The sequence below is a fragment of the Carcharodon carcharias genome, chromosome 6 (genome assembly GCF_017639515.1).
Source record: "Carcharodon carcharias isolate sCarCar2 chromosome 6, sCarCar2.pri, whole genome shotgun sequence".
Lineage (NCBI taxonomy): Eukaryota > Metazoa > Chordata > Chondrichthyes > Lamniformes > Lamnidae > Carcharodon > Carcharodon carcharias.
In genome coordinates this window covers 176575612-176600016 of record NC_054472.1, presented here as the reverse complement: position 1 = coordinate 176600016, position 24405 = coordinate 176575612, and the positions used below count along the sequence as shown (strand labels likewise).

The 24405-nt window shown below is 43.7% G+C and overlaps 1 protein-coding gene across 1 annotated transcript in view; it reads left to right on the top strand.

Moving 5' to 3' along the window:
- cep192 (centrosomal protein 192) overlaps positions 1-15929 on the top strand; it is a 161757-nt gene extending 145828 nt beyond the window's left edge. Inside the window, exons 53-56 of the mRNA XM_041189313.1 lie at positions 3053-3165; positions 5049-5175; positions 13353-13411; positions 15373-15929. Of these exons, the coding sequence (XP_041045247.1) occupies positions 3053-3165; positions 5049-5175; positions 13353-13411; positions 15373-15511 (438 nt within the window). The 3' untranslated portion in view covers positions 15512-15929. The remainder of the gene's footprint in view (positions 1-3052; positions 3166-5048; positions 5176-13352; positions 13412-15372) is intronic.
- Positions 15930-24405: the final 8476 nt, after the last annotated feature.

Below are 24405 nucleotides of genomic sequence, written 5' to 3'. Positions count from 1 at the left end.
TCCTACCTGCTAAAGTTCTGTGACATAGAGAACAAAAGAACCTAGGAGTGCAGATACATTGATCTTTAAAAGCAGGACTGCAGATCAAAAATCCAGAAAAGAAATGGATTTCCAGGTTTTAGACATTAGTCACTGAATATAAAAGCAAGTTTTGTTAGGAAATAGTTGAGGTGCCATGACAAAATTTTTCTTTATTCATTGGATGTGGGCATCACTGGCTAGGCCAGCTATTATTGCCCATCCCTAAATGCCCCTTGTTCAGAGGTCAACAACATTGCTGTGGGCCTGAAGTCACACATAGGCCAGACCAAGCAAGGACAGCAGATTTTCTTCCCTAAAGGGCATTAGTGATTTTTAGTGAATTCAAGTTCCACCATTTGCCATGGTGGGATTTGAACACGGGTCCCCAGCGCATTACCCTGGGCCTCTGGATTACTTGTCCAGCAACAATATCACTATGCCATTGCCTCCCCTTAAAATACATTTTCACTAGATTAGCTGAATAATTGTGTTCTCAGGAGGATATTCACGTCCTGATTCCCCAAAGCCTGTCCACCATCTACGAGGCACAAGTCAGGAGTGTGATGGAAAACTCCCCACTTGTCTGGATGAGTGCAGCTCCTATAAAACTCAAGAAGCTAGACACCATCCAGGACAAAGCAGCCCACTTGATTGGCACCACATCCACAAACATTCACTCTCTCCACCTCCAGCGCACAGCAGCAGCAGTGTGTACTGCATCGACAAGATGCACTGCAGGAATTCACAAGGCTCTTTTGACAGCATCTTCCAAACCCACAACCACTACCTTCTAGAAGGACAAGGGCAGTCGATAGATGGGAACACCACCATCTGAAAGTTCCCCTCTAAGCCACTCGCCATCCTGACTCGGAAGCATATCACCATTCCTTTACTGTGGCTGGGTCAAAATCCTGGAACTCCCTTCCTAACCTCACTGTGGGCATACTTACATCACATGGACTGTAGCAATTCAGAACGCAGCTCATCATCCTGTTCTCAAGGGCAACTAGGGATGGGCAATAAATGCTGGCCCAGCCAGCGAGGCCCACAATCTGTGAATGAATTTTTAAAAATTCTCAAAACTCAAGGGATGTCAGCCACTTGCCCTCTTGGATATCAAGGTTATATTCTTCAAGTTGGCAATCAGCATACTGTTAGGGCAGACAACATCTACTGGAGTGTTGTCCTAACTAGATTTAATAGTATATAATTGCAAATACTTGATTTTTGGCTACTTGTAAGTGTTTCAATTTCCCATTGCTTCCACTACTGGCTATTATTTGTATAGTCTTCAACCTGGAGTAACAAACAGTCTACGGTATGAGCTTCTTGTTAGTTGTGTGTGAGTCATCAGCCTATGAGGTGCACTGAATAGTGCAGAGACGGCAGAATGCCGGTTGAATTTTTGTAAAAACTGATGCAAAATGGAAATGATGGATTAAACACCAAAGATTATGGGCCCAAGCAGCATCCTGGCTGTAGTGCTAAAGACTTGTGCTCTAGATCTAGCCACACTTCTAGCTAAGCTGTTCCAGTATGCTGGTATCTCCCTGACAAAAGTGAAAAATTGCCTAGGTATGTCTTGTCCCCAAAAAGCAGGACAAATAGAGTCCAGCCAATAATCGTCTCATCAATCCACTTTCGGTTATCGAAGGAAGGGGTCATTAATGCAATCAAGTGACACTTAAGTCACCAATAATCTGCACATGGTTGCTCAATTTGGGTTCCACCAGCATTACTTGACTCCAAACCTCATTACAGCCTTGATCCAAATATGGATGAAAGAGCTGAATTCCAGAGGTCACGAGAGAATGAATGCTCTTATAATAAAGGCAGCATTTGACCGAGTATGGGAATAGGGAGCCCAGTGAAATTGAAGTCAGTGGGAACTGCGCTAAAACTCTGCTGGCTGGAATCATGCCTTTTGGAGGCAAAATCCTCGGCCCAACCACGAATGCTTAATGACATTCCCTCGATCATAAGGTCAGAAGTGGGGATATCTATTGATTGCATGCACAAAAGTTGTCCATGCCTGCATGCAGCAAGACCAAGGGCACTGCAAGATGTAATGCATGACAAATGATGTGATGGAGGGAGTGCTGGTGATAGGGATGAAAGCAGTAATGAGATACTGTTGAGAGAGGTGAAGAACTGCATTTGCCTTTCGTCTCCTGAGGTCATTAAACCTCTGTCGACACTGGACCCAACATAAGACCAACACAATATTTGTGCCCCACAAAAGCCAGGCAATGACCATCTCCAGCAAGAGTGACATTCAAAGGTTCATTGGCATTGCCACAGTGGATCAGAAACTGAACTGAACCAGTGTACGAATCCTGTGGCTAAGAAGCTGGGAATTCTGCAGCAGTTGACTTCCCCAGAGCCTTTTCGTCATCTACAGGGCACAAGTCAGAAGTGTGATTGAATACTTTCCACTTTCCTCTGATGCAGCTCCAACAATGCTCAGTGTCATTCAGGACAAGGCAACCTGCTTGATTGACACCCTTTCTGCCACCTTAACCTTTCACTCCCACCAGCACCAGTGTACTGTGGCCACAGTGTGCACCATCTGCAAGATGCCCTGCCGGTGTTGCTTAGACAGTACCTTCCAAACCTGTGGCCTCTACCAGCTAGAAGGAAAAGGGCAGCAGACGCATGGGAATGCCACCACCAAACTACACACCATCCTGACATGGAAATGTGTTGCTGATCCTTCGTTGTTGGGTAAAAATCTTGGAACTTTGCACTCAACAACACTGCACTGTGGTATGTCTACACCAGGTGGGACTAGAGCAATTCAAGAAGGTGATCACTTTCTTTTCAAAAGCCATGAAGGGTGGGTAATAAATGTTGGCATTCCTGACAGCACTCACCTCCCTATGAGTATAAACCGATATAAAATGGGGTAGCTGATAAAACTGCATGGATAAAGGAATCTGATATTGTGCTTTCGTTTAGAAAATCAATATTTATATGATTATTGGCATTTTTTGTTTGTTTCATTGCTGACAACACAATCATCTCTCTTCAGGGGACAAAAGCTAAAGGGGTCTCCAAGGAAACTGATTCAGCCACTGAACTAGTGAAAACTGAAATAGCAATGAAAAGGAGGAAATCCATATCGGAAAGATTAACCAGAACGGGGTCAGTAGAAAATGTTTGCAGTAAACTGTTAACTTAAGAATAGGAGCAGGAGTAGACCGTATGGCCACTTGAGAGCCTGCTCCGCTATTCAATGCAATCAGGGCTGATCATCAACCTCAACTCCCCTTTCTTGCCTGCTCCCTATATCCCTTGATTCCATAAGAAACCAAAACTCTTGTCTATCTCAGCTTTAAATGTATTCAACGATGGATTATCCACAACCTTCTGGGGTGGAGAAATCCAAAGATTCATAAGTCTCTGAAGAAATTTATCTTAATCTTGCCCCCCAATCACCATCCTGAAAATCTGCCGTGTTCTGCATTCTTTAGCCAGCCAGAAGAAACAATGTCTACCATATCAAGCCCTGTAAATCAGTGAATGACTGGGTCTGGCACATTCAGGCTTATGTTTCTTCATTAGTATGTTGCCAACTTCCTATTCCTTCTTCCCATGTTGAAAAAGTGTTGATTTCATGTTTGAGTTATGGCTCCTTGGGCCACAAGCATTGTGAGTCGTCTGTCCAACAAGGGCATTACAGCCAGTTTGATCTTGTCTTTAACTGACATCCATCAACCACATTTTCTTCTGCACGCTGCCCTACTGCAAACTCTGAAGCATTTGAGACAAATGAGAATTTCCTGAGTGCTAATTAGGTGCACCGGACCTTGAACCTGAAGGTTTCCTAGTATATGCATATGTGTGACTCAGTAGATACTTTTTAAAGCAGTTATTATGGGAGATAAAAACAAAAAACTGCGGCTGTTGGAAATCCAAAATAATACCTGGGAAAAGCTCAGCAGGTCTGGCAGCATCGGCGGAGAAGAGCACAGTTGACGTTTCGAGTCCTCATGACCCTTCAACAGAACTAAGTAAAAATAGGAGAAATATAAGCTGATTTAAGGTGGAGGGTGGGGGGAAGAGAGAGAAGGGGGGGTGGTTGTTGGGACAAGCAAGCAGTGATAGGAGGAGATAACCAAAATATGTCAGACAATAGAACAGAGGTGTTGAAGGTGGTGATATTATCTAAAAGAATGTGCTAATTAAGATTGGAAAGCAGGACAAGCAAGGTACAGATAGCTCTAGTTGGGGTGAGGTGAAATAAGACTAAAGGGCATAGAGGGTATAGGTAAATGATCAGTGGAATACATTAAAAATAATGGAAATAGGTGGGAAAAGAAAAATCTATATAAATTATTGGAAAAAATTGGATGGAGGAGGGAGTTTAAGATCTAAAATTATTGAACTCAATACTCAGTCCGGAAGGCTGTAAAGTGCCTAGTCGGAAGATGAGATGCTGTTCCTCCAGTTTGCGTTGAGCTTCACTAGAACAATGCAGCAGGCCAAGGACGGACATGTGGGCAAGAGAGCAGGGTGGAGTGTTAAAATGGCAAGCGACAGGGAGGTCTGGGTGATGCTTGCGGACAGACCAAAGGTGTTCTGCAAAGTGGCCACCCAGTCTGCGTTTGGTCTCTCCAATGTAGAGGAAACCGCTCTTCATGCAGACCAAAAAAAGCTGTTACGGTCTTTGACTTTCCTCAATGATTGGCTTGTTTAATTTAAAGCTTCTGTGATTGCTTGAAGGAACTGGCAATTCCAGAAAAAATGACTTCATAATTTAAGGGGAAAAAATGCAGCTTATTCTAATCTGAGATTTGTGTGCCTGTTTGTAGACTCTAATCAGCATGGTCTTAGCCTGACCTGGACCATGTAAGGATCATGTAGGATGAAACGCTGTCCACCTCACCTTTCCCTGATGAAGGGGAAAAAAGAACCATGAATTTGCTATGTTTGCCCAGATGCATATCTATCTATATTCCAACTATTCCAAGTGATCTTTGAGCCAATCCAATTGATAACTAAAATTTTAGTTTTGTTCCTTTCAGACAAGAACAGCCAGCTTACAAGGGTGTATTTGCACCTGAGGATTTATACTCCTTCCCGGCAACACCTGTTGGGGAATCAAGCACATTAAAGGTTAATTTACGTAATAGTTCATCTGTTGTGCACATGGTGAGTTTTTTTCCTGTACAGTAAGTTTAAACATAATGTGCAGCTTTCTAAATATCATCCGACTAAAATGAACCAAAACCTACACTTTCCACAAGACAGGAATGTGATGTACAAAAGCAAAAAACATTTGCTCTGATGAGTAACCACTTCAAAAGTAATTGATTATCAAGTGCTTTTGAGATACCTTGAGGACATGAAGCATTGTATAAACTATTTTTCTTTGTGTTTCTCTTTTTTGATATTGCTAAATATCAGACTCTGTTTTGAGATCAAATACTGAGACATTTCTCCAAGATTTAAGATGAGCAAACCTGGGATATACAACTGAAATAATTTGCTACCTGAATTGTTTTTGCAATACTGGAGTAACAGGGAAATAGTATCTTGCATTTGGGTTTAACCTCCAATAATCCAGAGAATCTGATTCTCCTTAGGAATTGATGCCTGAAGGCATTATAGGAAATATATTACTCCCCAAACTTTACAACTGCTACACTTTGTTTTCGAGGTACCTTGTATGCTGTATGTAAGGGACCAGATAGTGCTGACATACTAGGGTCACAGTATCATACTTAGCTTGTGTTTACCTCAGTTGTTTAAATAATCCTCTGATTAGACTTGACTCCAGGGAAAATCTCTTCTGCAAGTCTCTTAAAGCAACACTTTGAAACTCTCAACTGTTTAACCTTTTCAATTGACCATAATATTCCTGCTCCCACTTGCTCAATCACACACTCATCTCCACTTTTTTCTTTTCCCCCAGTAAAACTCTTTCTTCCATCCTGGTGTGACCCCCATCTTCACTCCCTTAAGTCTTAGGGGTGCAGGCCTGAATGTTAAATGATGTACATCTAGTCTAGCTGTTCATCCTGCAATGTGAAGGTACCACCAGTTTTGTTTTTTTCCACTGCTGTCTTTTCCTTAAGTTCCTCCTCCCTGGCTTCCTCCACCACCTTTTGCCTCCAGTAAGAAGTGCAAGGAACTTGTGGATTTCATTGTCTTCATCAGACATTCCTCCCTCCCAGTTCCACATTAAGCCAAGCTTCCCCAACCTAACCCAGAACACTCCTCCAGTTTCTCTCCTTTCTCCCCATCTTAACCATGGGGTTCACCACCTGCTCTCTGCCATATTCCCACAAAAGTGCTGATCATATAAATATCTTTCCGGGCACTCATGCTAACTGATTTTTCAAACCTGCAACTTCTACCACCCAAAAGAGCAAGGGCAGCAGGTGCATGGAATAACCACATGCAATCTCCCTCCAATCCGTATTATTTTGATTTGGAAATATACCTCCACTCACTCGCTGTCACTGGGTCAACATCCTGGAATTCCCTCCCTAACAGCACTGTAGGTGTACCTACACCACATGGACAGCAGCAGTTCATGAAGGCAACTCACCACCACCTTAAGGGCAGTGACAGATGGCCTAGCCAGTGATGCCCACATCCCGTAAATAAACCAAAAAAAAAACATTTTTTTTGTGTTCCTTCTCTTCTGATTGGTGTCCCCATTGTTCAAATCTGTTGTCATTACCCCGTTCAAAAGAAAAATGATCCTTCTGCCCTTGCAAACTTACCACTCCATCTCCAAGCTTACTTTCTGCTGAAACCCTTACTACTTGCTTCTGACTCAACTATTCAATTGTTCTCTTGGGCAGAATCCCCTCTCACACACACTCTTAACTTGATGCTCATTCAAAATTCTGGGAACTGTATCTGAACTTGCATGTAGTTATGTTCACCCATAACCCCTGTCCTCTTTGACATACACTGGCCCCATACCTCAATTTGAATATTCTCATCCTCATGTTTTAAGTCACAGAATCACAGTACAGATGAGGCCCTTCGGCCCATCGAGTCTGCACTGACACGTGAGAAACACCTGACCTACCTACCTAATTCCATTTACTAGCACTTGGTCCATAGCCTTGAATGTTTTGACATGCCAAGTGCTTATCCAGGTACTTTTTAAAGGATGTGAGGCAACGCACCTCCACCACCCTCCCAGTCTATTCATGATCTCATCCTTCTCTCTTTCTAAGCAAATCCAGACCCACAATATTTGAAGACTCCATGTTCTTCCAATTCTGGCCTCTTGTGCATCCCCCACTTCCTTCATCCCAGCATTGGTGGGCACGTGTTCAGCCATCTAGTTCTAAGGCAATGGAATTAACTCCCTAAGCCACCACCTCTAAGACACTTCTGAAAGACCTTTTGTTATAGATGGGAGAGGGTTTAATTTAAACAGCCTTGATTTCTCTCGCCACCCGTCTGTAAACAGAGATGATTTGATTTTGATTTCCCCCTTTATATGCAGTAGTGTATTTCCAACCCCTCATTTTGGTGTAATCCAATTTCTATTAACCCCACAACAAACTCATGATAGGGTAAACTCAGGGGTAGTTTATTCGCATGCTCTCAAATACAAGAGGAGGGGGCGCAGATCAACCATGATCTTATAAAATGGTGGAGCAGGCTCAAAAGGTTAAATGGCCTACTCCTGCTCCTTGTTCATATGTTTGTAACATAGCCTCCTTTTTCACTCGTACAGTAAGAGGGGTGATAGAGAAGGAAGATTTACAGGGTAAAGACCACAGTAAATAATTATTGTTTCATACGAGTCTAGAATGACAGTCCAATGTTGTATTCTTTCACAGAGATTAGCAGGCTGAAAACTCGAGTGTTGTTGGAACTGCACTCATCCAGGCAAGTGGAGAGTATTCCATCACAATCCTGACTTGTGCCTTGTAGATGGTGGACAGGCTTTGGGGAGTCAAGATGCAAGTTACACGCTGCAGGATTCCTAGCCTGTGACCTGCTCTTGTAGCCACAATATTTATATGGCTAGTCCGGTTCAGTTTTGGATACTGGATAACTCACTTTTCCAGTAGAAATGACTTCCACAATGAGAGAGGCGCACACACATTGTAGATGCTGGGTCAGAAGTTCTAGTAGAAAGTGTAGATGAGGCACCAGGTGTTCAAACCTGGACAGAGTCCTTTTTCTGAGCTGCTGCTTGCTAGATGGAAAATGGCAGACTATTTGGCAATACATGGCATACAAAGGATGTATATTCCTCTTCTGGATTCTTGAGATTGTTGATGTTTCAACCAGAGAATTTGGAAGGGAAGGTGCAGAGTCCTTTGCTCTGGCAGACCAGTAGTCTCTGTTGGCCAGACATGGCTTAGGAAATGTAGATGGTCTTTGTATAATTCCCTATAAATTTGGTCTCTGCAACCACAGTAATTAGCGTCTCTTCAGTGATAACGAGGTGCAAATTTCTCTGACACTGTTAGTTTAGCTCCTTTTTTCTTTTAAGTCACAGCCAGAAAGTTCTTTTTGTTCAGGGTTACAGGCAGACATAGCTTCAGCCATCTTGGTCCAGTTTTAAAAATTTTAGGAAGTAGCCATGCTGATATATTTTTCATAAAAATACAGTGTGAGGTCATAGCTCTGTTATGCCTGGTCACCTGTCTGAATGTCATTGTCTTTGGCTTGTGTCAATTTTTGTTTGATTCAATCCTGTGAGGGGCTTTTGGACATTTTACAAGGTCAAAAGCACGATATCAAGGCAAGTTGTTGCTGATGTGTAAAAGTTTGTGGTTGAAATTGGGTTGAACGTGTTTGTATAGTAACCACGATAACTATGCTGCTGAGTTATTTCAACTCTGCTTTGTGCAAAGGATTGGGCGTATAAAAGCCAGACACTCGAGGGATTCTCTTGTCTTAACTTGCAGAAAAGCAGCTCTAAACTCCAGTAATGCCTTTTTAATAAATTTTGCTAACTGCAAAGGTTTACTCTTTGTCATGGCAAAGGCTGCAGATGGGGCAACAACTTCTATTTATATAGACCCCCAAGCTACAGATATTAAGACAAGGTGACGAAAACCCTGCTCAAAGGTGTTTTGAACCAGACTAAAATTTACTTTATAAACACACAGAATAATATAGTTGTCACACACCTATGAATACAAGCATGTTATGCAGATGTGCATTACATATACAGAAAGCATGCTTTGATTTTTGCAGCCACTACTAACTATTTCAAAGCAACGACTTTAACTGCTCTGAGGACTTTTGACATCTGCATTCATTAGGCTGTTTGTGTGGAGTTTTAAACTTGATTGAAGAACCACAATTTTTGTACTGTCTTGCATTTTGCCATCACTTGCAGGCACTTTTTAACCTGCTAAATGGGTTGATCACAGTATTGTGGTGCAAAATAGTGTCACAACCGAAGCATGTTGATGCATGGGACTGCTTTGTCTTCAAATGCCTAGGCCTACCTGCTGTTGTTTAGGGACCTGTGAACTTGCAAGGGTCACTTATCAACTTTTATTCAAATTCAATTAAAACCTGAAATTGAAAGCTAGTCTCAGTAATGATGACCATGAAACTATAATTGATTGTCACAAACACCCATCTGGTTCACTAATGTCCTTCATGGAACAAAATACGCCATCCTTGCCCAAACTGACCTACATGTGATTCCAGATCCACAGTAATTTTCTTTATTAATTCATGAGATGTGGGCATCGCTGGCTAAGCCAGCAATTATTGCCCATCCCTAATTGCCCTAGAGAAAATGGTGGTGAGCTGGCTTCTTGAAACTGCTTCAGTCCACCACAGTGCTGCTAGGAAGGGTGTTTCAGGATTTTGACCCAGTAACAGTGAAGGAATGGTAATCTATTTCCAAGTCAGGATGGTGAGTGGCTTGCAGGGGAACTAGGGTGGCGGTGTTCCCATCTATCTGCTGCCCTTGTCCTTCTAGATGGTAGTGGTTGTAGGTTTGGAAGGTGTTGCCTAAAGAGGGTTGGTGAGTTCTTGCAGTGCATCTTGTAGATGGTACACACTGCTGCCACTGTGCATCAATGGTGGGGGAAGTGAATGTCTGTGGATGGGGTGCCAGTCCAGCAGGCTGCTTTGTCCTCAATGAAGCTTCTTGAGTGTTGTTGGAGCTGCATTCATCCAGGCAAGTGGAGCGTATTCCATCACACTCCTGACTTGTGCCTTGTAGATGGTGGACAGGCTTTGGGGAGTCAGGAGGTGAGTTACTTACCACAGGATTCCTAGCCTCTGACCTGCTCTTGTAGCCATGCTATTTATAAGGCTAATCCAGTTCAGTTTCTGGGCAATGATAACCCCCCCCCGCCCCAGGGTGTTGATAGTGGATTCAGTGATGGTGATGCCATTGAAGGTAAACAGTGATGGTTAGATTCTGTCTTTTTGGAGATGGTCACTGCCTGAAACTCGGGTGGTGCAAACGTTACTTGCCACCTCTCAGCCCAAGCCTGGATATTTCCAACTCTTGCTGCATTTGGACATGGACTGCTTCAGTATCTGGGGAATTGCGAAAGGTGCTGAACATTTTGCAAACATCCCCATCGCTGTCCTAATGGTGGAAGGAAGGACATTGCTGAAGATGGTTGGGCTGAGGGCACTACCCTGAGGAACTCCTGCAGTGAAGTCCTGGAGCTGAGATAACAACCACAACCATTTTCCTTTGTGCTAGGTATGATTCCAACCAACAGAGAGTTTTCCCCTTGATTCCCATTGACTCCAGTTTTGCTAGGGTGCCTTCATGCCACACTCAGTCCAATGCTGCCTTGATGTCAAGGGCAGTCACTCTCGAGCTGAACTCCAGGAGTTCAGCTCTTTTGCCCATGTTTGAACCAAGGCTGTAATGTGGTCAAGTGCTGAATGGCCCTGGCAGAACCCAAACTGAGCATCATTGAGCAGGTTATTGCTAAGCAAGTGCCCCTTGATGGCACTGTTGGTGGCCCCTTCCGTCAGTGTGGTTGACTCTAGCGATGGTTAACAAATGCTGGCCTTGCCTGTGATGCCCACATCCCATGAAAGAATAAATATTTTTTAAAATCTTCAGGTGCATTATTGGATAGGAAGGCACATGCTATGATTTTAGAATTTGTCTCCATTGAAACCAAAAACAAATGACATTGTAAATACAGAAGTGTACCATATCCAGTTTTCTTAAGACTGGCCTCTACTGCCTTTTAAATCATATTGAGGGAAATGACTGGAATATAATGACAAAATAATGGGCACTTGGTAGATATTTTAACACAAGTTTGAAACACCAAAGAAGAGAGTGTTTCTGCATTTTTTAAAATCTGTAATTACTCCATGTCCATGTGAAGCCTGTTTTGCAATAACAGGAGAGACTCTTTTTAGTTTTTTCATTATCGTCCTCCATCATGAAAGCTGCTTGACCTACAGTGTGAATCATTCAGATAATACACCCTACTATCTATTTAGCAGCACCAGGAGGGGAAGGTAGATGACCTTTCATTAGAATCAGAAAAAAATTACAAATTGAAAGCCTATAGGAAGAATGGAGCTTGGAAAGGGGTTGTGGTGAAAAGAAATGTGATTAGGATGCAGGACATGATTAATATAGTCTAAGATGAAGGATGCAATAATGAAAGAACTTTGGATCTGGTACTCTACCTCAAGCTTGCATTGAGCTTCATTTGAAACCATGTGGAAGGCCAAGGTCAGAGTAGAGAAGGAAGGAGAATTGAGGTGACCAGCAGCCAGAGTTCAACATTGCCTTTGTGAATGGAAGGTGGTGTTCAATAAAGCAATCGCCCAATGTAAAGGAGGCTGCATTGTGAGCAGCAAGTACAGGACACTAGGTGGAAGAAGTACAAGTAAATCGCTGCCCTGTCTGCAAAGAGTGGAGGTCCTGGGCATAGGAGGAGGTTAAAGGGTAGGTGTTGCATCTCTTGCACTTGAATTAGAAGATGCCTGGGAAGGGGCACAGTTATGACTGGATCAAGGTAGCAGCAGTGTGTACCACCTACAAGATGCACTGCAGAAACTCATCAAGGCTCCTAAGACAGCACCTTCCAAACTCACAACCACTACCATCTAGAAGGACAAGGGCAGCAGATGCATAGGAGAACCACCTGCAAGTTCCCCTCCAAGTCACTCACCACCCTAACTTGGAAATATATTGCCGTTCCTTCACTGTTGCTGAATCAAAATCCTGGAACTCCCTCCCTAACAGCCATGTGGATTACCTACGCCACATGGATTGCAGCGGTTCAAGAAAGCTCACCCACCACCTTCTCTAGGGCAATTAGGGAATAATAGCCAATAAATGCTGGCCTAGCCAGCGAAGCCCACATCCTGTGAACGAATAAAACAGCCGCTTCAGAATGCTGAAAGGAGGGATAGAGGAAGATAAATTGGGATCACTTTGGAGCTTGCAGAAAAGGCAAAGAATTGTCTGTGGTATGACTTCTGGTGGGATGGAAGGTAAACAGTATCGTGCTTTTCTGGGTGCGGAGAAAAGTGTGGGAAGTGGGCTGGAAAAGACTAAAGGCCCCTTTTTCCTGCAGTACTGAGAGGGAGAAGAATCAAGTGGAAGTGGGTGAAATGGAATAGACACCTGTCAAGAGGTCAACACTATGTACTATAGTGACATGCCACTTGAATTCTCCATCTCACACCCTCTGTCTTTGACTTCCTGCATTGTTTAAATGCAATTCAATGCAAGCTCGTGGAGCAGCAGCTTGCCTTTCTACAGTGTTTTACAGCTCTCCACCCTGAACATCTGACTTTAACAAGTTCAGAACTTAACCACAGCTTTCATTTTCTCTCAGACATCAGGTGCTGGTAATGTAGGTTGAACATTCATTTGTCATTAATTTAACTGTAAAAGAATTAGTGCTTCTATCCCTTTGTTTACAAGTTATACTTTAGTGCAGTTTGTAAAAGTAGTAAGCATTATTGCAATAACTTATACACCGTATGCTTATCGCAGTTTGGCATAGTGTATAAAACTGTACTGGGACTAGGTGAAGATTATGTTGAAACCTAAAAGTATGGTTTAGTCTGATTTTCTCCTGTATTAATCTGTGCTTATTTATTGGATTTTTACTTAGGTAAATGATCTAGGAAGGGAAAATAAAGTAATTAAAACATGTCAGTTAATACAGCTAATTTGAAGTGGTGCTTGGATCTTTAATAATGCTTGCTTTATGCTGTAAACTAAAATAGTGATGAACAGTTCTTCAAATATCTTGTTTGGATTAATTGACTCAAAGCTGTTGGATGTAAACTGTAATTTAACAAAGCAAGTATTTTATGATGTGCATGTGTTTGTATTTGCTTGTAGCTGTACTAATGCTCTTGGTGTTGATTTGCAGCTGAAATTTGTAAACCCCAGGGAGCCATTTTATATCAAGCATTCCAATTATTCATTGCGGTGAGTGATCAATAAAAATATGAACCAACAAGGAGACAAAACCTTGAGAATGGAATTAATGAGCCCTAAGTTTTAAATCTCTCAATTGCAACATTGTACAAGGGGTTTGAATCTTTGTTCCTGTCTCTTGCGATTTATGCTGAGTCCTCAGCATCTTGCTGTAGCTCACTGTAGAAACTAATATTTCCTCTTTCCATGTAGTAGATAATAATCAAAACATGCTCTATGCTGGTAATTCTCTTCATTCATGTACGTTTTAACTGAAAACTATTGAGGACGAGATCCAAGATTGAGAATATCGGCATGGAGCACGAGGCCAAAATGAATAAAGATTGTAACAGAAGGATTAATTTGACAAATACATGGAATTTGATTTCACAGTCCTGATCACTAAAATTATATTGCATAGAACTAGAAGTGTATATTGCATTAAAAGTGATAATTGTGAGACAAAGGTATGTATGCTCATCCAACAACTACATGTCTAACTGATTTCCTTTCCCTCAGGGTGCTGAAGCCTACTGTAACATTTTTTAAACCAAATCCCCAGTTGAGATTTGCTGATAGCACTGACCAGGGATTGGATTTGTGACCTCCCCTGGTCTGCATGGCTCCTAGGCAATGTTTACATTTCAAAAGTAATCAATTTGGCTATGAAGTGATTTAACACACTGAGGATTGAAAAGATGCTATATGAAACCCCTGTTTATCCTTTCCTCCCTCAATCTTCAATAATCTTTCATCTATGTCCCAGAAGATAAACTGCATTTTCACTACAATCTTAAATGTGAACTTTTAGAAAAGTTTTGATTTGTGTTGTATCCTCAATGGATCATTTCCCATAGTAGATTAGTTCCCAGTCCTAGACTTTGCCTTCAATGAGTTGTTTCCTTCATCACAGAATGATGTGGAAATTGAGTAATTATCATTCCATTCCAACTTGGATAGAGCTCCTGTACCTCCTTCCCTCATGAAGTGCTTCATCTGGCGAAGCAAATTTACCTCATTAGAATTGGAAACAATGAAATTAAATTGATTTAAATATTCAAAGCAGAGGAAGAATACAGAGCTTTAAGTAGAGGACAGGAATATAAGAACAGGAGTAGGCCATTAAGCCCCCCCTAACTGTTTGCCATTCAACTAGGTAGTGGCTGAATTGTATCCTAACTCCATTTACCTGCCTTAGTTTTGTCACCCTTAATGCCCTTGACTAACAAATTTCTATCGATCTAAGTTTTAACAACTTCAGTTGACCCTCATCCTCAAAGCTGTTGAAGCTGAGAGTTCTAGATTTCCAGTTACCCTTTTTGTGTGAAGCAGTGTTTCGGGACATCACCTCTGAATGACCCAGTAACGACTTCAAGGTTGTTATACCTTGTTCTCCCTCCCCTTCCACCTTGTCCGTCCCCCGTGTTCTCTACCCCCACCCCCCGCCAGCACCGCCACCTCATCTTTCAGTTGAGGAAATACTAGCCTCTTCTTTGCCTGTCCTAACAGTTTAACCCTTCTGACCCTGGTATTATTCTAGTGAATTTGCCCTGCACCCCACTCAAGGCCAGTATATTATTGAGGTGTGGCGGCCAGCACTAAATTCTGTATTCCAAATGGAGTCTAACCAGAGTTTTATATAATTTTTACCGCTCTGTAGTCCTGGATTTGCTCAGCCAACTGAGCTTCTATTTTGTACACTTTTTTAGGGTTTTTAATTTGAATTTGAACCTTCAAAATAGGTTTCATTGATGTTTAATCTGGCTCTTGTTTCACTTCCCCCACTTGCTCTCTCAAATGAAGCTAAAAGACCAAATGTGAATGCTGCTGCTATTATCTTTCCTTGAGAGATGCAATTTTAGTCTGAAACTTGTGTTGGGAATGGACAAGTACTTCCCCTTATAGTGGAGGGGAACAGTTGATTTCAGTTTTGTTCAGGTTGCTTTAATTTCATGAATTTACATTTTGTTTAGTGCTCAACACTACATCAATCTACCTGTCCGGTTCAAACCAGAGTCAGACGGCAGATTCGAGGCACTGCTCGTGATACAAACCGATACATGTGGAAGTCTCCCTATTCGACTTATTGGTGAAGCTATTAGAAAAGAATGAACAAAAATTAACTTGGTCAAATTAAGTGCCTGGTTGAACTTTGAGACCCACTCTCGAGGAAAGGTTGTTCCACAGGAAACAGCATTAAGTGGAATCCTACAGCAACAAATGGAAAATGTACCTTTTATGTACAACTCATGTATTTTGTAAGTGAAGATATTTATAGACTGGTGCCTTTTTGATTCAACATCAGATTGGCTCTTGAAAAGGATGGAAAGTATTTTGGTAGGTATTTGTAGTATACTAAATAAAGGTGCCAGCTTGCTATAGCAGGAACCTGTACACGTTTCTGCCCTTTCCTTCAGTATTGTATAACTTGAATTATTTTGCACAAGCTTTATTTTTGTGGCCATTTTGTATACATTGGAATAGCTCTTTTATGCTGTATATTTGAAATAAAGTCAATATTGTAAATTAATCTTCAATTGCCTTTATGACTTTCAGACATTTCCTAAGTTTTAAATAGGAAAATAACCCTGCAGATGATGCAGCTTTAAATAGTATTTTGTGTCTGTAGTGTCAGAGCCATAGAGGTCTACAGCACAGAAAAAGGCTCTTCAGCCCATCGAGTATGCGCCAGTCAAACAAGTACGTAACTATTCTAAAACAAAAACAGAATTACCTGGAAAAACTCAGCAGGTCTGGCAGCATTGGCGGAGAAGAAAAGAGTTGACGTTTTGAGTCCTCATGACCCTTCGACAGAACTTGAGTGAATCCAAGAAAGGGGTGAAATATAAGCTGGTTTAAGGTGTGTAGGGGGAGAGAAGTGGAGGGGGTTGGTGTGGTTGTAGGGACAAACAAGCAGTGATAGAAGCAGATCATCAAAAGATGTCACACAACAGAACGAAAGAACACATAGGTGTTAAAAGTTGGTGATGTTATCTAAACAAATGTGCTAATTAAGAATGGATGGTAGGGCACTCAAGGTATAGCTCTAGTGGGGGTGGGGGAGCATAAAAGATTTAAAAGTAATGGAAATAGGTGGGAAAAGAAAAATGTAATTTATTGGAAAAAAACAAAAGGAAGGGGGAAAAAGAAAGGGGGTGGGGATGGAGGAGGGAGCTCAAGACCTAAAGTTGTTGAATTCAATATTCAGTCCGGAAGGCTGTAAAGTGCCTAGTCGGAAGATGAGGTGTTGTTCCTCCAGTTTGCGTTGGGCTTCACTGGAACAATGCAGCAAGCCAGGGACAGACATGTGGGCAAGAGAGCAGGGTGGAGTGTTAAAATGGCAAGCGACAGGGAGGTTTGGGTCATTCTTGCGGACAGACCGCAGGTGTTCTGCAAAGCGGTCGCTCAGTTTACGTTTGGTCTCCAATGTAGAGGAGACCACATTGGGAGCAACAAATTCAGTAGACTAAGTATGGGGGAAATGCAAATGAAATGCTGTTTCACTTGAAAGGAGTGTTTGGGCCCTTGGACGGTGAGGAGAGAGGAAGTGAAGGGGCAGGTGTTGCGTCTTTTGCGTGGGCATGGGGTGGTGCTATAGGAGGGGATTGAGAAGTAGGGTGTGTTGGAGGAGTGGACCAGAGTGTCCCAGAGGGAACGATCCCAACGGAATGCTGATTGGGGGTGGGGGGGGGGGGGTGAAGGGAAGATGTGTTTGGTGGTGGCATTATGCAGGAAATGGCGGAGGATGATCCTTTGAATGCGGAGGCTGGTGGGGTGATAAGTGAGGACAAGGGGGACCCTATCATGTTTCTGGGAGGGAGGAGAAGGCGTGAGGGCGGATGCGCGGGAGATGGGCCGGACATGGTTGAGGGCCCTGTCAACAACCGTGGGTGGAAAACCTCAGTTAAGGAAGAAGGAGGACATGTCAGAGGAACTGTTTTTGAAGGTAGCATCATCGGAACAGAGGTGAAGAAACTGAGAGAATGGGATGGAGTCCTTACAGGAAGCGGGGTGTGAAGAGCTGTAGTTGAAGTAGCTGTGGGAGTCGGTAGGTTTGTAACGGATATTGGTGGACAGTCTATCACCAGAGATTGAGACAGAGGTCAAGGAAGGGAAGGGAAGTGTCAGAGATGGACCACGTGAAAATGATGGAGGGGTGGAAATTGGAAGCAAAATTAATAAATTTTTCCAAGTCCCAACGAGAGCATGAAGCAGCACTGAAGTAATCATCGATGTACCGGAGAAAGAGTTGTGGAAGGGGGCCTGAGCAGGACTGGAGCAAGGAAGGTTCCACATACCCCTTAAAGAGACAGGCATAGCCGGGGCCCATGCGGGTACCCATAGCCACACCTTCTATTTGGAGGAAGTGAGAGGAGTTGAAGGAGAAATTGTTCAGCGTGAGAACATGTTCAGCCAGACGGAGGAGAGTAATGGTGGATGGGGATTGTTCGGGCCTCTGTTCGAGGAAGAAGCTAAGGGCCCTCAGACCATCCTGGTGGGGGATGGAGGTGTAGAGGGATTGGACGTCCATGGTGAAGAGGAAGCGGTTGGGGCCAGGGAACTGGAAATTGTTGATGTGACGTAAGGTGTCAGAGGGAACACGGATGTAGGTGGGAAGGGACTGGACAAGGGGAGAGAGAAGGGAGTCAAGATAACGAGAAATGAGTTCTGTGGGGCAGGAGCAAGCTGAGACAATCGGTCTACCGGGACAGTTCTGTTTGTGGATTTTGGGTAGGAGGTAGAAGCGGGCTGTCCGAGGTTGGGCGACTATCAGGTTGGAAGCTGTGGGAGGAAGATCCCCAGAGGAGATGAGGTCAGTGACAGTCCTGGAAACAATGGCTTGATGTTCAGTGGTGGGGTCATGGTCCTGGGAGAGATAGGAGGAAGTGTCTGCGAGTAGACGCTCGGCCTCTGCGAGGTAGAGGTCAGTGCGCCAGACAACAATAGCACCACCCTTGTCAGCAGGTTTGATGACAATGTCAGGGTTGGACCTGAGAGAATGGAGTGCAGCAAGTTCAGACAGGTTAGAGTGGGTGAGAGGAGCAGAGAAATTGAGACAACTAATGTCACGCCAACAGTTCTCAATGAAAAGATCAAGAGAAGGTAAGAATCCAGAGGGAGGGGTCCAGGTGCACTTCCCTCAACTTAGTCTACTGCATTTGTTGCTCCCAATGCGGTTTCCTCTACATTGGAGAGACAAAATGCAGACTGGGTGACCACTTTGCAGAACACCTTCGGTCTGTCCACAAGCATTACCCAGACCTCCCTGTCGCTTGCCATTTCAAGACTGAACAATTTCTCCCTAAACTCCTATCACTTCCTCTAAATAGAAGGTGTGGCTATGGGTACCCACATGGGCCCCAGCTATGCCTGTCTCCTTATGGGGTATGTGGAACATTCCTTGTTCCAGTCCTACTCAGGCCCCCTCCGGTACTCTTTCTCCGGTACATCAATGATTACTTCAGTGCTGCCTCATGCTCTTGTCTGGACCTGGAAAAATTTATTAATTTTGCTTCCAATTTCCACCCCTTCATCATTTTCACATGGTCCATCTCTGACTCTTCCCTTCCCTGACCTCTCTGTCTCAATTTCTGGTGATAGACTGTCCACCAATACCCACTACAAGCCTACTGACTCCCACAACTACCTCAACTACAGCTCTTCACACCCCGCTTCCTGTAAGGACTCCATCCCATTCTCTCAGTTCCTTTGCCTCTGTGTTCTGATGATGCCACTTTCAAAAATAGTTCCTCTGACATGTCCTCCTTCTTCCTTAACCGAGGTTTTCCACCCACGTTGGTTGACAGGGCCCTCAACCGTGTCCAGCCCATCTCCCACACATCCACCCTCACACCTTCTTCTCCCTCCCGGAAACATGATAGGGTCCCCCTTGTCCTCACTTATCACCCCATCAGCCTCTGCATTCAAAGGATCATCCTCCGCCTTTTCCGCCAACTCCAGCATGATGCCACCACCAAATACATCTTCCCTTCACCCCCGGCGGCATTCCGCAGGGATTGTTCCCTCCAGGACATCTTGGTCCACTCCTCCATCACCCCCTACACCTCAAACCCCTCCCACTGCACCTTCCCATGCAACCACAGAAAGTGCAACACCTGCCCCTTTACTTCCCCTCTTCTCACCGTCTGAGGGCCCAAACATTCCTTTCAAGTGAAGCAGCATTTCACTTGCACTTCCCTCAACTTTGCCTACTGCATTCGTTGCTCCCAATGCGGATTCCTCTACATTGGAGAGACCAAACGCAGACTGGGTGACCACTTTGCAAAACACCTTTGGTCTGTCTGCAAGTATTACCCAGACCTCCCTGTCGCTTGCCATTTCAATACTCCACCCTGCTCTCATGCCCACATGTCTGTCCTTGGCCTGCTGCATTGTTCCAGCGAAGCTCAACGCAAACTGGAGGAGCAGCACCTCATCTTCCGACTAGGCACTTTACAGCCTTCCGGACTGAGTATTGAGTTCAACAATTTTAGATCATGAACTCTCTCCTCCATCCCCACCCCCTTTCCGATTTTCCCCCTCCTTTTTGTTTTTTCCAATAATTTATATAGATTTTTCTTTTCCCACCTACTTCCATTATTTTTAAATGTATTTCCATCCATTGTTTTATCTCTACCTTTTAGTCTATTCCGATTCCTTCCCCCCACCCCACCCCCACTATGGCTATCTGTAATTTGCTCGTCCTGCTTTCTACCCTTAATTAGCACATTCCTTTAGGTAATATCACCACCTTCAACACCTCTTTATCCTTTTGTCTGTGACATCTTTTGGTTATCTCCACCTATCACTGGCCCTCTATCCAGCTCTATTTGTCCCACCGCCCCCCCCTTAAACCAGCTTATATTTCACCTCTCTTCTATTTTTAATGAGTTCTGTTGAAGGGTCATTCAGACTCAAAACGTTAACTGTGTTCCTCTCCGCAGATGCTGCCAGACCTGCTGAGTTTTTCCAGGTATTTTTGTTTTTGTTTTGGATTTCCAGCATCCACAGTTTTTTGCTTTTGCCTTCGTAATTACCTTATCTGTCCCAGTACTTTAAGGGACGGTGGACATGCACACCAAGGCCCCTCTGATCATCGGTACTTCCCAGGGTTCTACCATTCATCACGTATTCCCGTGCCTTGCTTGTCCTACCCAAGTGCATCACCTCACATCAGGATTAAATTTCATTTGTCACTGATCAGCCCATCTATATCCTCCGGTAATCTAAGGCTATCCTACTCGCTATTTACCACCCCACCAATTTTCCTGTCATCTGTGAACTTACTGATCAACCCTCCTACATTGAAGTCTAAATCGTTTATATATACCACAAACAGCATGGGACCCAACACCGATCCTTGTGGAACCCCACTGGATACGCATCCAGTATCAAAAACACCCCTCGGCCATCACCCTCTGCTTCCTGCCATTCAGCCAATTCTGGATCCAAATTGCCTTGGATCCCATTGGTTCTTTTCTTCGTTATCAGTCTCCCATGTGGGACCTAAACAAAAGCTTTGCTGAAGTCTAATTAGACTACATCAAATGCATTGCCCTCATCTACACATCTGGTCACCTGTTTGAAAAATTCAATCAGATTGGTCAGACATGACCCCTTAACAAAACCATGCTGACTGCCCTGAATTAATCCCTGCCTCTCCAAGTGTAGATTAATTCTATCTCTCAGAATTGCTTCCAATAGTTTCCCCAGGACTGAAGTTAGACTGACTGGCCTGTAGTTCTCTGGTTTATCCTTTCCTCCCTTCTTGAATAACGGTGCCACATTGGCTGTCCTCTAGTCCTCTGGCACTCTCCTGTGGCCAGGGAGGTATTGAAAATTATTGCCAGTGCCCCTGCTATCTCCTCCCTTGTTTTGCTCAACATCCTGGAATACATTTCATCGGGGCCTGGAGATTTATCTACTTTTAAGCCTACCAGACCACTTAGAACCTCCTCCCTTTCTGTGCTAATTTCTTTAATTGTATCGCAGTCCCTCTGCCTGATTTCCATATCCACGTCGTCCCTCTCACTTGTGAACACTGACACAAAGCATTCATTTAGAACTCTACCTACGTCTTCTGGCTCCCCACACAAATTACCGCCATGGTCCTTAATGAGCCCTACTCTTTCAAAGAACAAAGAAAAGAAGAGTACAGCACAGGAATAAGCCCTTGGGCCCTCCAAGCCTGCACCAATCATATTGCCAGTCAAACTAAAACATTTTGCACATCCAGGGTCCATATCCCTGTATTCCCATCCCATTCATGTATTCCTCAAGCTGCCTCTTAAACACCACTATCGTACCTGCTTCCACCACCTCTGGCAGCGAATTCCAGACACTCACTACCCTCTGCGTCAAAAACTTGCCCCGCACATCTCCTCTAAAGTTTTCTCCTCACACAAATCTATGTACCCTCGTAATTGACTCTTCCACCCTGGGAAAAAACTTCTGACTATCTACTCTGTCCATGCCACTCATAATTTTGTAAACTTCTATCAAGTCGCCCCTCAATCTCTGTCAGTCTAGTGAGAACAATCCGAGTTTCTCCAACCTCTCCTCATAGCTAATAACCTCCAGTCCAGGCAGCATCCTGGTAAACCTCCTCTGCACCCTCTCCAACATCTCCATATCCTTCTGGTAATGTGGTGACCAGAATTGCACACAATATTCCAAGTGTGGCCTAACCAAGGTTCTATACAGCTGCAGCATGATTTCCCAGCTTTTATACTCAATATCCCTGCCGATGAACACAAGCATGCCATATGCCTTCCTGACTACCTTATCCACCTGAGTTGCCACTTTCAGTGACCTGTGGACCTGCACACCCAGATCTCTCTGCCCGTCGATGCACTTAAGGGTTCTGCCATTTACTGTATAATTCCTACCTGTATTAGACCTTTCAAAATGCATTACCTCACATTTGTCCGGATTAAACTCCATCTGCCATTTCTCCGCCCAAGTCTCCAATCGATCTATATCCCATTGTATCCTTTGACAATCCTCTTCACTATCTGCAACTTCTCCAACCTTAGTGTCATCTGCAAACTTACTAATTAGCCCAGTTACATTTTCCTCCAAATCATTTACATATACTACAAACAGCAAAGGTCCCAGCACTGAGCCCTGTGGAACACCACTAGTCACAGCTATCCATTCAGAAAAGCACCCTTCCACTGCTACCCTCTGTCTTCTATGACCAAGCTAATTCTGTATCCATCTTGCCAGCTCACCTCTGATCCCGTGCGACTTTACCTTCTGTACCAGTCAGCCATGAGGGAGCTTGTCAAAGGCCTTACCGAAATCCATGTAGATAACATTCACTGCCCTTCCATCATCGTTCATCTTTGTCACTTCCTCAAAAAACTCGATCAAGTTAGTGAGACACGATCTCCCCTTTACAAAACCATGCTGCCTCTCACTAATATGCCCATTTGCTTCCAAATGGTAGTAAATCCTGTCACAAAGAATCTTTTCCGATAATTTCCCTACCACTGACGTAAGGCTCACCAGCCTGTAATTTCTTGGATTATCCCTGCTACCCTTCTTAAACAATGGAACAACATTGGTCATCTTTCAGTCCTCTGGGACCTCACCCGTAGCCAGTGAGGATACAAAGATTTCTGTCAAGGCCCCAACAATCTCCTCCCTTGCCTCCCTCAGTACTCTGGAGTAGATCCCATCTGGCCCTGGGATCTTATCCACCTTAATATTCTTCAAGACGCCTAACACCTCCTCTTTTTTTGATCTCAACCTGATCCAGGCTATCTACACACTCTTCCTTAGACAAATCGACCGCTAAGTCCATCTCTTTGGTGAATACTGATGAGAAGTATTCATTTAGTATCTCTCCCATTTCTTCTGGCTCCACACACAGATTCCCACCTCTGTCCCTGAGTGGGCCTATCCTTTCCCTGGCTACCCTCTTGCTTTTTACATATGTATAAAAGACCTTGGGATTTTCCTTAATCCTGGTTGCCAATGACTTTTCATGACCCCTTTTAGCCCTCCTGACTCCTTGCTTAAGTTTCTTCCCTAGTTATCGTCTTAACATACGTAAAATATCTTTGGCAGGTGAAATAAAGGAAAATCCAATGTTATTTTTCACGGCCCCTTTTTGCTTTCCTTATTTTCTTTATAAGTTCCCCCCCTATACATTGAATACTCATCTAGGGCTTATGCTGTTTTGAGCCCTCGGTATCTGCCATAAGCCTCACTTTTTCTCTTTATCCAATCCTATATATCCCTCGACATCCAGGGTTCCCTGGATCTGTTGGTCCCACTCTTAGTCTTTACTGGATTATGTTGGCCCTGTACTCTCCCTATTTCCTTCTTGAATGAGTCCCACTGCTCTGACGCAGATTTACCTAAAAGTAGCTGCTCCCAGTCCACTCTGGTCAAATCATACCTGATCTTATTAAAACCGGCCTTCCCCCAATTTAGAACTCTGATTTCTGGCCCATCCTTGTCCTTTTCCATGACAACCTTGAATCTAACGGAGTTATGATCACTATCTGCAAAATGCTGTACCACTTGCCTGGCTTCATTCCCTAAAATTAAGTCCAGGACTGCCCCCTTTCTTGTAGGACCTTCTAAGTACTGGCTTAAAAAGCTCTCCTGGATGCATTTTAAGAATTCCGCTCCCTCTAAACCTATCCCAGTATGACTAACCCAGTTAATGTTGGGGAAGTTGAAATCCTCCACTATTACTACCCTATTATTTTTACACTTCTCTGAAATTTGCCCATATATCTGCTCTTCTATTTCTCTCATTGTTCGGGGGCCTATAATACACTCCCAGCAATGTGATTGCTCCTTTTTTGTTTTTCAGTACCACCCATATGGCTTCATTTGAGGAGCCTTCTAAGATGTCATCCCTCCTTACTCCTGTAATTGATTCCTTGATCAATATTGCAATATCCCCTCCTCTTTTATCTCCTTCCCTGTCTCGCCTGAAGACCCTATATACTGGTAGATTGAGCTGCCAATCCTGCCCCTCTCTCAAC